The 16,048-nt window shown below is 41.2% G+C and overlaps 1 protein-coding gene across 5 annotated transcripts in view; it reads right to left on the reverse strand.

The window, feature by feature from the left end:
* The window catches only part of SVEP1 (sushi, von Willebrand factor type A, EGF and pentraxin domain containing 1), a 1,063,460-nt gene that overhangs the window by 207,816 nt on the left and 839,596 nt on the right, over nt 1-16,048 (reverse strand). For 3 of the 5 annotated variants that reach the window (XM_085641350.1, XM_085641349.1, XM_085641348.1), the window contains exon 31: nt 2,260-2,376. The exons of the other annotated variants lie outside the window; for them this stretch is intronic. In XM_085641350.1, the coding sequence (XP_085497476.1) occupies nt 2,260-2,376 (117 nt within the window). The remainder of the gene's footprint in view (nt 1-2,259; nt 2,377-16,048) is intronic. 5 annotated transcript variants of the gene reach the window in all.

Consider the following 16,048-nt stretch of genomic DNA (forward strand, 5'->3'; position numbering starts at 1 on the left):
GAACCATCTTCAAAACCAGCAGCGTAATTTACAAAGCCAATACAGCCAGCACCCCCTCTTACCATTTTTTTGAATTTTAGAAAAGAGTTGAAGAATCAAATCTTTAAAGAATACTACATCACAATGCATTAACTGTCCACAGCTCAGTTTCCTCTCCTATTACTCACTGACTTTAAGCTGGCCTTTGACCATGTACAGTGCTTGTTGCCTTTTCGCTAGGTTTGCGCTATAGACAAACAATATACACACATAAATATACATACATACATGTTTTGTCCACCATCCAGTAGTGGTCCGTGGAGGGAGTTTGGTGGGGCAGTGAGGCGGGGTGGGGGAAATGTAAACACCGGAATATGGATGAACGGAGGTAAGTACACATTTAAATAAATAAAACGAATTTCGTTGCGCACGCTGCATCGCATTTTGCTCAAATTTCATTTCAGATTGTGTTTTTATTATTATTTTCAAACTGTTCTTTAATTCTATGTTTGTTCAGAATGTAGACTACTATATTGGCAATGTTCAACCTTGCTACAAGATAATTTATGTTGTACAAATGGTTTCAAAAAAATAAATGGTAATTGAATTTTAGTCTCAAACTTATTTATATTTCTGCTTAATCCTTCCCAGGTCATGTCATCCTTTCATCTGCTGGGGCAGCAGCAAGACATAGGCAGATATTTTGGAGTGCTGCACAGATACAGGCTATAGAAAGATTTGCAGTGTATGTTGCCTGATCATTGATGGAATGGTTATCAAACATATACAGGTGCACTGACTCTCATTCATGGAGTGATGCCAATGTAAATGATTTTCATCAAAGGTTCCTGCCACATGTAGTGTCTTTTTCAAAGTCTAGAACTCAGACTTCATGTTGTTAGCTGGTCCATGTATGTGGAAAGTTTTGACCATGTCTGTGTAAAACACGAGACTACCATTTGTGTTGCAAATTAATTTGGAAGACCTTTTTGTCACAAAAATGTAACACTAATTTCACAATAGGTAAAATCATCATATAACCTGGACTGTAAAAGTCATAATTTTGGTATTATGCCTCACTCAATGTTTTATATTCCTGTCTTTATTTCCAGATGACTTGTCTTTTCTGCATGGTTTTTGTGTAGACAAGTGTTTGTACATATTGTTGACGTGTCCAACTCCTTTGCTGATCTTTTGGGGGGCCAACATTTTTATATTAACATGCAAATTTGACAAAATCACAATTGATGTTGTTCTCCATACTGAGCTTTTATTAAGCCACATTTTGACTCATTCTATTAATTCATTATTTTACTTATTTATGTTAAAAAAAACATCACTTTATTTTAAAAACCTTAAGATTCTCTGAAAATATGTTAATTTATATGTTGGATGAGGTATTAAGGATGAGTCAAAAGTTAAGTTAGAGTCCTTTTTCAGACAAAAGACCATGAGTGTATGATAACTGTGGGGAAATAAGGTGGATACGGAGAATTGCCCTGCCACTCACCTCAGGGAATCACCTTTTGTGTCTCCTGGTGGCATTTTCTTTGGTGCTGTCCTCAACCGGGCCAGACAAACAACCCCCTCCTAAGAGCCACTGAAGCCACCTGAGTGTCAATGAGCGGGGAAGGGGGATGGGGGGGAAAGATGGCTCTGTGTGCAGCAGGGCCCCGCTTTCCATGAAGCTAACAGCTGAAGATGTTTCTGGGAACAGCTGGTAGCAGATGCTGATTGGACACGGAAAGCGGCTGTTAATTCAGACACTGTTGCAGACACTGCTAACAAGCCATCCTTTACCACCCCAGCATGCAAAGTTTGGACACTCAGGAGACGTTTCGGGAGATCATTTTGGGCCCTCTGAATATCATTCTGGTCCCTTATCAGATCGGTCTGTGCCTTTAGGAATTCACTAAATAGCCCCAGCGTATTCTCCTGCTACATAACTGCACCCGTCAGCAAAAGACCTCATGGGGTTGACATCAGTAAATGCAACATGAGCATCTCTCCCCTGGGCAGCTCCTTCTCCAGTACTTTCCAAACTGCACTGTGACCTTGACTGGCTGACCACAGGTGTAGTGTGTCCTGGCTTCACAGCAGATGGCGTGGCTGTGATTGTCCCATGAGCCTCGGCAGGAGTGACAATAATTGTTGGGAGTATGGGGCAACAGGGGGCTTGTGAGGACACTGATATCAATAATGGGGACAGGACTCTGTTGAATGCAATAGATTGTGTGTCCTTAGGGAGAATGAGAGGCTAGAGGAACCGGTCACACAAACCTGATAGGCTAGGCTGGTCTTGAAGATCATTCTCATCAGCAGGAGAGCTGCCCCCACTGAAGGCATGTGCTCTTTGTATTATAGTTGAGGCTGATAACTGAGATCTTGCTCCTTCACCTTGAATAAAACATAAATATATTTTTTACTACAGTGATTGCTGAGTAAAATTATTATTACACTTACTCTGTTGAACACCTGGACTTTATTGATGTTTATAATGTCAAACTGGACATGAATGATTTTTTACCACCCTAATGATGGAATTGAGGGTTCAGATAAAACATTTGTGTCATATTACAAATAATTATTGTGAAAAAGATTAATATGGAGTGACGTAGAGTGATTTGGAGGTTCACATGACAGAAGTGACCTAGTGTGTATGAGCCATGAAACCTAGGGTGTTTAGTCCTCCTGTCCCAGGGTCCACCATACTATGCCTTAGCAACACTGTGTGAAGTAGAATCCCTCAAATGCTTGGCTGTCAATATTAATAATGTTGAACAATCCTAGGCTTCTTATGGAGATTAGTAAGGACATACGGCACCCTCTGATTGCAACACACAAGCTATCATCCATATAAATATGTAGATTTACAATGCTACCTTTTGAGTTTTAAACCAAAAAACAGTGCTATATAGTAACATTTATAAATCATTAAACTCTTTGTACATTTCTGGCAGGCAATATGCAGGTGTGATTCACAGACATCTAGGTTAGCTGATGCCCTATTACTCCACCAACCCCCTTTGGTAGAGATACATAGTGGAGGTGCAGCACTACACCTCAGTTCTTACTTACCATCTTTGACAGCATTTTCCATACAATTTGACAAGCAAAGGTGGCAGTGGTGTCCCTTCCACTGACAATCTGTTATTAGCAGAGGTATGATATGCCAAAGTTAAGTGAGGCAGCTGGACCACTCTTGTCAGGAGGCGCGGACCACTTTGCAGGGAGTTTTAGTGACATATATACATTACTCTCTTGTCACTTCAATGTAGGTGAGCCAGTGCACAAGTGTACATTTTTAGAATAAAAATTAGTTATTGCACTTTTTAAGGCCTTTCCTACTCATTGTTATGCGCATGTATAATGTGTGCAAAGTAGAATAATTCAGCTGATATAATGGCTTACCTTCACTAAGACCCCACTCGTCATTAGCTTTTAAGTATCATTTGAATCATGTGTTTGTTCAAAAATAAAATAAAAAAACTACTTGCATATTGTAGAGACATGTTAATTCAACACCCATAACTCGAACATTTTTGTCCTGGTCACATGGGTTCATTTGCCCTTAGTTATACTACTGCAAATTTTTATTTTGATATTGTAGCAGATCAAAAGAGAAAGTATGTGTTACATGAATATGATAAACATGGGCCGTGCATTATTTCTTGCCAGATGTTATTACATAGGGGTGTGTGTTTTGTTGTCCCAATACAAGATCACAGCAGTTTGATTGAGCTTCCCATATGAGTTGGGTTCATGAGAATGTTGCTCCAGGGTGTGTAAATAGAATCAATAATGAAGTGAGTTGTGAGAAACATTAGGTACCCTACTTGTGTGAATAGGTTGTCATTATTGTAGAGATTTGTGTTAGGGATTAAGGGTGTGAGAGTACAGAGATGGTGAATTTATTGTGAGAAATCTAGTGTTTGTACTTACGGGTCAAAGCTTTACCTACAACTGCAACGATGCCTTTAACATGAAGTACAGACAACATATTCTCCTCCCATGTCATGTGGTTGAAGGACAGGGGAGAACCACCACCAGTTGCCAAGACCTCCTGCTGTGCCATGGATGCTAGGAAACAGACTCCCCGCAGTTCTTTCCACTGTTTGCAGATGTCCTCCTGTGAGCTTCTGGTGTTGGAGACAGCATCCACTTTATCCACCATTCAGACCCTCATTTCACTTCTCTGCTTCATGGTTGCTGTCTGGACTAGTGCTCAAAGCAACGGGGTCTCAACTCCAATTATGTAATCCATCATCACAATTAACTCATTTTCTGAGAATCTGGAGGCTCTTCTTTCAGTCATCTTTGGTATTTTGGTAGTTTTGGAGCTATGCTACTGCAGATCTGTGTTGTGAGTGCAGGAAGCTGCAGGTGTTGTTTGTGAGTAGGATTTGATCAGGTGAGTGTTGACAGATATGTCCGTCAACATTGAGGGATACGTCCAACATCAGATACCCTGTCTGTCATTGCTGTCCTCCCATATGAGGGTTCCCCATCTCACTCTGAGGGCAGATATGATGGACGTTGAGAGAATGGTGTCTGTCAACATTGGACGTGGGGGTGCGATGACAGAGGACTAAAGTTCAGCCAACAGCCCATCCTCATCATAAAAGATGGTGGTCCGTCAGGCCAAACACTGACTGAACACAGCGACAGATAACCACCAACCTGACAGGTGGATGAGATCCACCATGACGGAGGAATGATGGTTCATCCACCAAACTCTAGATCAGGCCCATAATATTTTTAAAAGTTATAAAAATAGTAATTTATTTTATATCATCCTAATTATGTATTTGGTGTTGTATTTCAAACATTAAATTACTTGGTTTCAAAATTGCATGAAAAGGTGTAAAATAAATTATAATTATATTTCCTTTGAAATATATTAATTATTTGTAGAGGTATTTGTTCTGGATTGATTTATGTGGGGATTTCTGATCTGCTAATGGTAGAGTAGGTTGAAGTAATGTTTGAGCAGATGTTTAAAGATAGTATAGTACTTGGTTCTGGGAGTAGGAGTTTGGGAGATATTATTTTATGCATTTGCCAAGTTTGATTGGAAAAATTTAGCTAACTGTTGGGCTAGGGCTTGCTTTTGGTGTAGATTCTTTTTCCTAAATATTTTTATAAATTGATGGAGGGTAAGGTAGCTTCTTCCAAGAGTCCTTCAGAAGGACTTAGGCCACCTTTCCACTGCATTTTTAATTTTAGATTCCTGTGTTAGGCTTGCAGACAGGGTATATTTTGCTTCAATGGGTGCATTTGCCTAAGTATCTTTGATTAGTCTAAAAAGAGAGTTACTTTCTTTTCAGGTGTTTGGTAGAATGGTGATTCTAGAAGATAGTAGTAACATTTTGCCATGCCAGTTGGTGGGACATATCCTAGATCTATACGTTTTTTGATCTCAAATGCAAATTGAGCATTTGTAGAGAAGTCGATACTTTGGGTAGATGTTTTGAGATGTTTCCACAAAAACTGATTAAAATGGGACTAACATCATTCAATTGCTCTGCAGTGATACATTTTAAGGACTGTTTGAATAATTGGCTGTTCAAAATCTATAAAAACAATTTGGGGCAGTAATTGCTAGTTTTTCATTAATAATTGTTTAGTAATTTGTAATATGTACTGCTGTGATTATTGGGCAAAAATGTATACACTTTATTTAGCAAGAATGGAATTTTAGTGTTGTGATTATAGCTATAGATAGTGTACATCTGAAAATTCATTATTTTCATTATCATATCGAATAAAGTTCTCTTTATGTTTAGGTGACCAAGAAAATGTATCTCAATAAATTGTTTTGGGCAGCCATGGTCTGTCTTTCTGTTCTTCTAGTTCTAGTAATTAGTCTCCTTAATATGGAAAGGAGGCCCTTGTGCTGTTATTTCTTTGTGGACTTCAGAAACAATGTCTTTATTTAGAGTTTTTCAGTCTAGATACTCAGTCAAAAACTTGTAAATATCCCATCCGCTGTATTAGGCATAGACGATAATGCATTTGTAATATAGCAGATGAGACATCTGCCACAATTATAGTGGAATATTCCATCATTCAAACTCTAAATAAGGCCCATTGTTATTAGAATTAGACCTATTGGTGCTGATGAGCCAGTGTTTGCTTCCTTAAAGTGTTGGACATTATTACACATTTGTACTTCCGCTATATAATGTAGATGATTGTGTTCTTTCACATTCTCAACAAAGGAATTTGTGTAGTTGCAAGACAATACCAGCCATTTGAATAATATTTACTTCACTTTCAGCGGGTTCCTTCGTTAGCAGTGCTTTATTTAGTGTAGGTATAAACTGTATATGTTAAAACGGGTTTCCCTTTCTGTGTCGCATAAGTAGCTATATTGGACAATTTGGAATTATATAAATTTGAAAAATATAAATGTTATTTATTATTTTTAATTATTTTTAGCGTTATTAGGTTGAGCATACCACTTTATGCCATTTTGCATTAAATACTTACTTTTATTCTTATTATTTGCTGCCATATTCTTGCTTTGTGCAGTACTTCAAAGTTGATTTCTTGTATTTGGTTTTCAGTCTTTTCAAAGTTTGTTCTGTATTGTATATATATAAAAAAGAAAATATGTTAGTCTTACTTATGCAAATTGTAAGTTCCAGTGGTTTAGTGGACTATTTTTTAATTTTGAAGAGTTATTAAACTTACTTTATTTCTAGAAGCAGTTCTATTGCTCGTGTAGAGTGAGGTTCCAAGGTGCTGGCATTCAGGCAGAGTAAATGTCTTCTTTTCTATGGGCTAGAAGTGCAGCAGTTTTGGTGTTTTGTTTTTATTTGCTGTTCTCTATGTACACTGGTTTTATAATATTTCTGTTTTCTATTAGTCAATGTGGTTTTCTTTTTTGCTCGTTATCATTTTACATAGATAATAATTATTTTTTAAAGATGACCTTATGTGGAGTGTGCTAATCGAATTGTCACTTACATGTGTTGCTGTGTTTGCTGTATATTTTTATAAAATATTTATGTTTTAGTTTGTGTTTATGTGTGTTATTTAGTGTGTTTTTGGGTTGTATCTGATATACATAACAATATTATATTAGGCAATGTTTGATAACATGTGTAGTGCTGCAAACCGACAGCTGTGTACCACCCTTAATAGTAAGCCCAGGAGAAAGCGTCTTTTTGCAGAAGCAGGCTATAAAAAGGAAGCTGGCAATCAAGGAAGAAACATGAGAATTCCAAGTTAAAGGATAAGGACCCTAAGAGTTTTTAGAACATTGTGAATGGAAGGCCTCAAACACACCACTGCCTGAAGGGTTAGTGTCTAACATCTGTCCAGATAGGTGGCTGAACCATTTTAAACAACCTTGGGCTATAAGTATCAAGCCTTTTTCCTATTCACAAACGGTCCGATTCTCAGAATCTGCCCGTTTGCGAATGGGAAAAAGCCTTTTGGGATGTATCATCCCAAAAGGCCATTGCAAATTAGAGAATTGCAAAATTTGCGATTCTCTATTTTGTGAATGCAATTAAGGAATTGCAAATTCTGGAAGCACCAGAAACTTGCTATTTGGCCATAAGGAATCGCAAATTACCACCAACTTCAAGTTGGTGGTAATGAGCAATTTTCTAGAAAAAAACACATTTTTTCTTTTTTCAAAGTGCCCTTTGGCGCACATACATGCTCTTAGGGCATGTATGTGCGCAAAATGTACAAACATGCATATTTCAGGGGTACAACGGGGTGTCCTGTTGGCACCCTTGCAACCTTGAAATTGCATTCTCAATTTGCGATTCTCTAATTGGTAATCGCAAATTGAGAATGTCTTCCCATTCATTCCTATGGGCCTCCTAGCCCATAGGAATGAATGGGAAGGTGTTCCTTATTTGCGAATCTCAATTTGCGATTCGCAAATAAGGAATATGTAGGATTCTGAATTTTTTTAGCAAATCCTACATACATTGCATTTTGCGATTCTCTATTTGCGATTCTCTAAGAATCGCAATTTGAGAATCGCAAAACTCTTTTTTGATACATATGGCCCTTTATTCTTACAGAAATAAGAGTGTGGAAGATCATATAGATGGTGCCCCGCTGTTTCCGCTAGAGTTTAAATTTGAGCTTGAAGAAGTCATTTCAGCTACCATGTCAGTCCATCCAAAAAGGACCACTAAAAGGAGAACAACCCCCTGTAGGCCCCCATAATCACTAATGTCCTGAATGCTGCAGTTTCTAATAAGATCCCTGCTTTTTAGTAGACTCTTAGCATAGTCACAGTCTTAAGAAAGGCAATAGGAAGGACCCTCGCTGTGATAGACCAATATAACTGCTAGATTCTGTGGTAAAGATTGTGGGAAATATTATCCTACATAGGATTGAGGATTGGGTGGAGCAAAATGACATCCTCAGCTCAGTACAGTAAGAGTTTACAGAAGGGTTAGGGACATAAAACCAGTGTTTCAATTTACACCTAATTTTAGGGAAGTAGACTATTGCCAAAATAGATTACTTTATCTTGCTTTTCTGGATCTTAGTAGCACTTTTGAGTGTGTTAATAGCTCCAAGCTATGGAATATTTTAATCCAGACAAGTTTGCCCCATCCCTTGGTAAATGTTTTTCATGCATTGCACCACTGGGTCACAGCGCCAATTAGATATAGAGCAGTGGGTGAATGTACTGAACCTTTTGACTTATCCCGGGGTTTACATCAGGGCTGTGTTTTGGCTCCTATCTTATTTCTCCTGTATATAAGTGGTCTACATTATTTTTTAATCTCACAGGTGAAGAACTTGCCCTGGGTGATGCCAACAATGCTTTCCTGCTCTCCCATATGCCAAACAGTCTTCGTGGTCTCACAGATACTTTTGTTATGTTCTACATTATAAAAGCTCACTATATGGCTTGTGGTCAGCAAAACTGTAACATTAGACCAATCTCAATAAAAGAGAAAAACATAGCAAGTGTTAATGATATTTCCTATCTGGTGATATCTTTTGATTCCCGTAGCAGCTGGCTCCCCTGCATCTGAGATCGGAGCCTCCACTTGAATTACTCTGCTAGGGCCCTCTTTGGGCTGGTGACCGCTGTTGGCAGTAAGCACAAACTCTCCATTCTGGGATTCTATCAACCAAAATGTCTTCCAGTTTGGATCCTTGGGGCAGTCACATGGGAGTATCGGGATTGTTCAAAATTACCGCAGGAGGAGAATCCCTTTTGTAGGTGGCTGTTAGGTGTAGGCCCATTGTAGTCCCCCATTCATTTCATCATGAGGAAATGGGCCTAACCTATGTGGATGATCATGTGAAACCTGTGCCAGTCCTCCTTTGGTTTGCATTATGGGGAAACCAGCATACTTTATTTAACGATGATGTCATTACTAATTGCTTAGCTTGCAATTTTCAGCATCGTAAAAGAGCTCTCCAACCCCAGCGCCAACAGCAACGACATCACACCGTCACAAGACCTTTGCAACTCCCTCGCCACGTTCTTTCACCGCAAGATCACCGACATACATGAGAGCTTTGGCAATCAGACTCAGACTCCGCCCCCAGCCACAGAACCAATGCCTCCGACTACCACCCTCAGCGACTGGAATCCCATCAGCACTGAAGATGCCACCCACGTTATGAACACCATCCACTCCGGCTCTCCTTCTGACCCATGCCCTCACCACATCTTCAACAAAGCCAACACCATCATCGCACCCCACCTCCGGAACGTCATAAACAGCTCCCTCACGTCCCCCACCTTCCCAGAGAGCTGGAAGCACGCGGAGATCAACGCCATACTGAAGAAACCCACGGCAGACCCTAAAGACCTCAAGAACTTCCGCCCCATCTCTCTTCTTCCCTTCCCTGCAAAAGTCATCGAGAAGACCATCAATAAACAGCTGACCGCATTCCTCGAGGCACATGGCTCCCTCGACCCATCCCAGTCAGGTTTTCGAGCCAACCACAGCACCGAGACTGCCCTCATCGCAGCCACCGACGACATCAGGACCCTGCTTGACAACAGGGAAACAACCCCTCTCATCCTCCTAGACCTCTCAGCCGCCTTTGATACAATCTGCCATCGCACCCTAATAATCCACCTCCACAACGCCGGGATCCAAGGTAATGCCCTGAACTGGATCACCTCGTTCCTCTCCAGGAGAACCCAGAGAGTCCACCTTCCCCCCTTCCGCTCAGCGGCCATCGAGATCATCTGCGGCGTACCCCAAGGCTCTTCACTCAGCCCAACCCTCTTCAACATCTACATGAGCCCCCTCGCTGCCATCGCACGCAAACACAACCTCAACATCATCGCATACGCCGACGACACCCAGCTGATACTCTCCCTCACCAAAGACCCAGCCACCGCCAAATCCAACCTCCAGGAAGGAATGAAAAACGTTGCGGAATGGATGAAACTCAGCCGTCTCCAACTGAACTCAGACAAGACAGAGGTCCTCATCTTCGGACCAATCCCATCCGCCTGAGACGACTCCTGGTGGCCCACAGCGCTGGGCACCGCGCCAACACCCACGGACCACGCACACAACCTGGGATTCATCCTGGACTCCTCCCTCACGATGATCAAGCAAGTCAACGCCATCTCATCCTCATGCTTCAACACCCTGCGCATGCTCTGAAAGATCTTCCGGTGGATACCTACCGAAACCAGAAAGACGGTCACCCAGGCCCTCGTCACCAGCCGACTGGACTACGGGAACGCCCTCTACGCAGGTACCACAGCCAAACTTCAGAAAAGGCTCCAGCACATACAGAACGCATCCGCACGACTCGTCCTCGACATCCCTCGCCACAGCCACATATCTGCCCACCTGAGAGACCTGCACTGGCTTCCTGTCAGCAAAAGGATCACCTTCAGGCTCCTCACCCACGCACACAAAGCGCTCCACAACACGGGCCTGAATACCTCAATAGCCGCCTCATGTTCCACACTCCAACCCGCCAGCTCTGCTCCGCCAGCCTCGCCCTCGCCAGTGTACCACGGATTCACAGAACCACCTCCGGAGGAAGATCATTCTCTTGCCTGGCTGCCAAGACGTGGAACTCTCTACCCACCCACCTACGACTGACCCAGGACAATCTCACCTTCAGGAAACACCTCAAGACCTGGCTCTTCGATCAGTAGCAGCCCCCCCCCCCCCCTTCAGCGCCTTGAGACCCTCACGGGTGAGTAGCACGCTTTATAAATGTTTTAATTGATTGATTGATTGAAATGTACGACCATTTCATTTAGCGCCTCGCAATTTGCGACACATTGCGAGTAGCTAAATGAAATGTAGAACAGTGTGTTTAACACTGTTTGCGATTCCCAATGGGGTCGCAAATTGCGAGGCTCATTAATATCAATGAGCCTCTCGCAATTTGCGTGCCCATTGGCAATGCCAGCCCTCCCAGGGATGGTGGCCTGCTGGGCTCTGCAGACCACCATGTCTGGGATTGCTTTTAAATAAAGCAGTTTTTATTTTTTCAAATGCAGTCCGTTTTCCTCAAAAGAAAATGGGACACATTAAAAAAAATAAAAATGAAACGTTTTTGTTTCATTTTTTAAGGGCAGGCAGTGGTCCCTGGAACCACTGCCTGCCCTTAAAAATAATTTTGCATGCATTTGCAAAGGGGAAGGGGTACCCTGGGGACCCGATCCCATTTGCGAATGCATTACCACCTACGTGAAGTAGCTGGTAATTGCGAGTGTTTTGCAACCGCAATTGCGGTCGCAAAACATTTGCACATGGTTTTGAGACTCGCTATTTGGAAGGGAATGTCCATTCCAAATAGCGAGTTGCAAAACCTATTTAGCGAGTCACAAAAATGTTGTGACTCGCTAAATAGGCTATGTACATGGCCCAATAGGATTTTGCATGTGCAAATGGGTCCGCGAACCCGTTTGCGCATGCAAAAACGGGTCGTACATTTGGCCCATTATTCATTGGCTGAGGTACATTAAGAGAACTGCTGAAGCAATGGGAAAACCAGAACTGTATTTGTCACCCCAAATGTTGAGCAAGAGGGAAGGTGCCAGGGTAAAGAAACTTTTTATGACATCTGAATCTAGGGATAGCAGGGAATTGGGAAAATCTATTCCGAGAGATTAATATAGCCTTATAGCCCGCCGTAGCGGGCTATACCGGCTATTAAAGGCCCGCTGCATCGTTAAAGGCCCGAGCCGAAGGCGAGGGACTTTAACAAAGCAGCGGGACTTTAATAGCCGGTATAGCCCTGCTACGAAGGCCTATAAGGCTATTAGAACATTCTGCCACTAGAGGGCAGAATGTTCTAACAAATTAAACAAATCCTTCAGGGAGCGCGAGGGGATTCAAATCCCCTCGGGCTCCCTGAAGCCTTTGTTCACAGCCAGAGCTGTGAACAAAGAAACATTGGAATGTTGGAACTCCGGCTTATACCGGCCATTATAAGCCCGGAGCGCTCCATTGTTTTCAATGGAGCTTCCAACATTCCAATGTTCTAATAGTTCTTAAAACTTGCGGGCGATTGAGCATTACCTTACTTTGGTAAAACACATCTGGGAAAGGTCACTCCTAACTAAGTTTTATGCAAGATTGATTAGAAGCAATCTCTGTTTTTTCAGCTAGTGCAATATGACCAGAAGTTCATATTGGTCTGCCCTTGCGATTCGACCTCACCTCAGACGCTGGAGCACTTTATTTTTTTCTGTAAATATTAGGAGCCTATCAGATACAGATATTTATCACCTCTTCTAAAAAATTATAATTTACGCTAATATGCACTTTATTTCCTCACAATGATGCCTGATTCTGCTGTTTGCCACTTTGTGGAGTGCTTCCTAAAAAACTTAATGCACTGGCACAATCCAATTTTAGCTCTCACTTAAGCTACCATCTGCACTTTACATTCATTGCATGTTTTTTTACGAATTGTGTTAGTGGAAGTATTGTCAAGGGTGAGACTGTATAACTATTTCTATGGTGTTTTTATTAATAGGTGTTATCTGTAATTTGGATATTTATGAACTTACAAAGTATTTTATTGTTCTTTTATGATAACTTTTTTTATTAATGGCATAATGATGTATTAAATTGAATTGGATAGTAGGCACTGTTATGGTTGAAGATACTTTTGCAGTTTTTTAATTTGTTTTAATGTTTTATTGATATTTTGAGAACCTATATTTTTATTTCCATATCGTTCTTTTTCCGATGTTTTGAATGATGACATTTTGTGTAATGTTTTTGTTATTTCCTTATGAGTTTACGAAAGTTATCAGTGTGTTTGTAACAATATTTTTCTTCCACAATATTGTTGTGTTTAACAACCTGTATGATACTATATTAAGGTTGTTGTCAATTTGCAATATTATCATGTTCTCTACAATGAAACACAATGACATTGCATGGTACATATATGTTTACTATTACTAACTCTAACCATCCTTTATGGATCACTTCTGATTTGAATGTGGTATAGGGATTAAAGACTGAAAGCTGTCCTGACATCAAAATGCATAACTTTGGCTGAGATAGTAGAGTAGTTAGTGGGGCTGACTGGGAGGTTTTTGCTGTAATGTAGTCACACTATTAGAAGGGTGTTGATGAGTGATTTGGCAGTGTAGATGGATAAGTATTGTCACTGAAAACCAACAATAAGGAGAAGCAGAGGGGAGTGAGCATAGCATGGTGATCCACAATGTCAAATACAGTTGAATGAGCAGGAGATTAGAAAAGAGGTGAGTAGAGGTGATGAAATTGGCAACATGAGGTAGCCTCAGTCATATTAAAACGGATTGTATTAAAAACAAATTGTAGAGGATTTTGCAATGTGGAATATAAAAAAAATATTTTCATTGTATAACTTCACCATGGTGATTAAAAGAACATTTTATATTACAAATATGGGGTAACACTATTACACACATCATCCAGAATGATGTGAACACTAACTCATCACATTAACCTGTACTTTGAGGGTTTTGAAAAACCATGAGAGTTTCAAGAACTCTTCGATACCAGAGATCCTTGGTTTGGACATTAGTTGCATAAGCATGATGTAATTATTTAGCAACACAAAATTGTGACGAATCAATTGAAGTTGGGTGATAAAACACACCTGAATATAGAATTAACAGCTGATTTACACATTAACTTTTTTGTATTTTCAAAACATGGCCAATATTATTAGATTTTATTAAATGTGATGGTCTCCCTTAAATGTAGCTCATGTATTATGTAGACCTAACTCGACAATATATATGTATTGCCTACCTCTGAAACTGAGCATTTTTACAAGAAATTTTTCATTTTCCTTTGCTTTATACATTTATTCAGTTATTTCAAAACTTGCTGTTTAGAAATTTGCAATTTGAAAGAAAGTGCCGTTGAACAAGTTACTTACCTTCAGTAACGCTTTTCCGATAGAGACTATCTAACTACAGATTCCTCACCTTAGAATATTCGCCAGGCGTCAGATTGGATCTAGAAAATCTTCAGCAGTACCTAATTGTGCTGGTAGGTGGTGTCAAGCAGCTCCACGTCAACGTCGTCTGAGACAGAAATGACGTGCATTGTGCCCATATTATCACCACCCCAGTGCACTCACATCAGTTTCTTTTGGAACTATATCCGCACAAAATATGCAAAACCATGACTGCATGATGTAGGACTTTTGTTCAGAAACTAACAAGGTCTTTTGGGTGAAGGGCCAATTTTGCAGAGCGAGTCGTATGGGAGGACTAGTTAGCAATTTGAAGATAGGCAGAGTCTCTACCAAAAAAAAGCATTAACGTACTAAGTAATTTGTTCTTCTGGCAGAGGCTTCTAACCTCAAATTCATAGAATAGCTACCCAAGCAATACTTCCCTGGAGGTGGGTTTCTGAACTGGCTTAAACAAAAAAGGCCTGAAGGACAAACGGTCAAATGCCTGTCTTGATGGACCTGACTATCCAGCCAGTAGTGTTTCATGAACGTGTGTAGTTACATCCTGGTAGCAGCCAGACAGATGTCCAGGACAGGCAGCCCACGTGCTACAGCAATAGTGGCCACCTTGGCACTGGCAGAATAAGCCCACAAGCTTTCAGAGGGCTGCTGCTTAGCCATTGTGTAGCAGATTTGTATGCAGAGCACAATCCGACAAGAAATAGTCAATTTCTGAACTGCTTTCCTTTTTTTCCGAACCCAATGAATAGCTGATCATCCACACAGTTTTCTTTAGTAAGATTGATGTAAAAGGAGGGGGCTCGTATAGGCTCCAGATAATGGAGCCTCTCCTCCTCCTTGCAGGGATCGACCTGTATCAAAAAATGTCAGCAGCGTGATGTGCTAGCCAACATGAAATGGGGCAATCACTTTCAGGAAAGTGGCCCGGGTTCCAAGAAGCTGTTTGTCTAGGTGGGAACAGTTGCAGTAAGCCCTGAAGAAAATACACCACAATGGGTGACTGAAATAAAGAGGGATGTTCCAGCAACCATAAGAAGGCCGAGATAGCAGACAGGTAAACTTTAACAGTGCCCCTTGCTGGGCTAAGGGTAACCCAAACAACAGCACATGCCTGACTGCCAGAATAAAATCAAAGATTTCGGGAGGAAGATTAAAAACATTCAACTGTCACCACTCAATCTTGTGGCATGAAGGTGAAGAGTGCGCAGGTTTGGGTGCAAGACCTTCCCTGCTGCCCCCAAAGGGGCAACCTGATCTGAGGTCGAATGCTTATGCTCAGGAGTACAAAACTCTCCATGCCCATTCCGGAGCCACCTTGATGACTTGGGCCAGGTCAGTCCTGATCTTCTTGAAAACTCGAGACAGGAGTGGTATTGGTGGAAAGGCATACAGGAGTACCGAGTTCCAGTCTAAGTGAAACGCATCTCCTGGTGAAAGCGCACTGGAAACTCCAACAGATAAAATTGCTTACATTGCATATTCTTGGCAGTGGCAAACAGATTGAGCCAAGGCTTTCCCCATTCTTGGAAGAGACCTTGCACCACCTCCGGATACAGTCGCCATTCATGGTCCACAAGATATTGACAGCTGAGTTCATCTGCCCTGGCATTCATAGATCCCGCCAATTGTTCTATGACCAGGAAGATGTCCTGAGGTG

This window comes from Triturus cristatus, chromosome 2_2 (assembly GCF_964204655.1).
Source record: "Triturus cristatus chromosome 2_2, aTriCri1.1, whole genome shotgun sequence".
NCBI classification, from domain to species: Eukaryota; Metazoa; Chordata; class Amphibia; order Caudata; family Salamandridae; genus Triturus; species Triturus cristatus.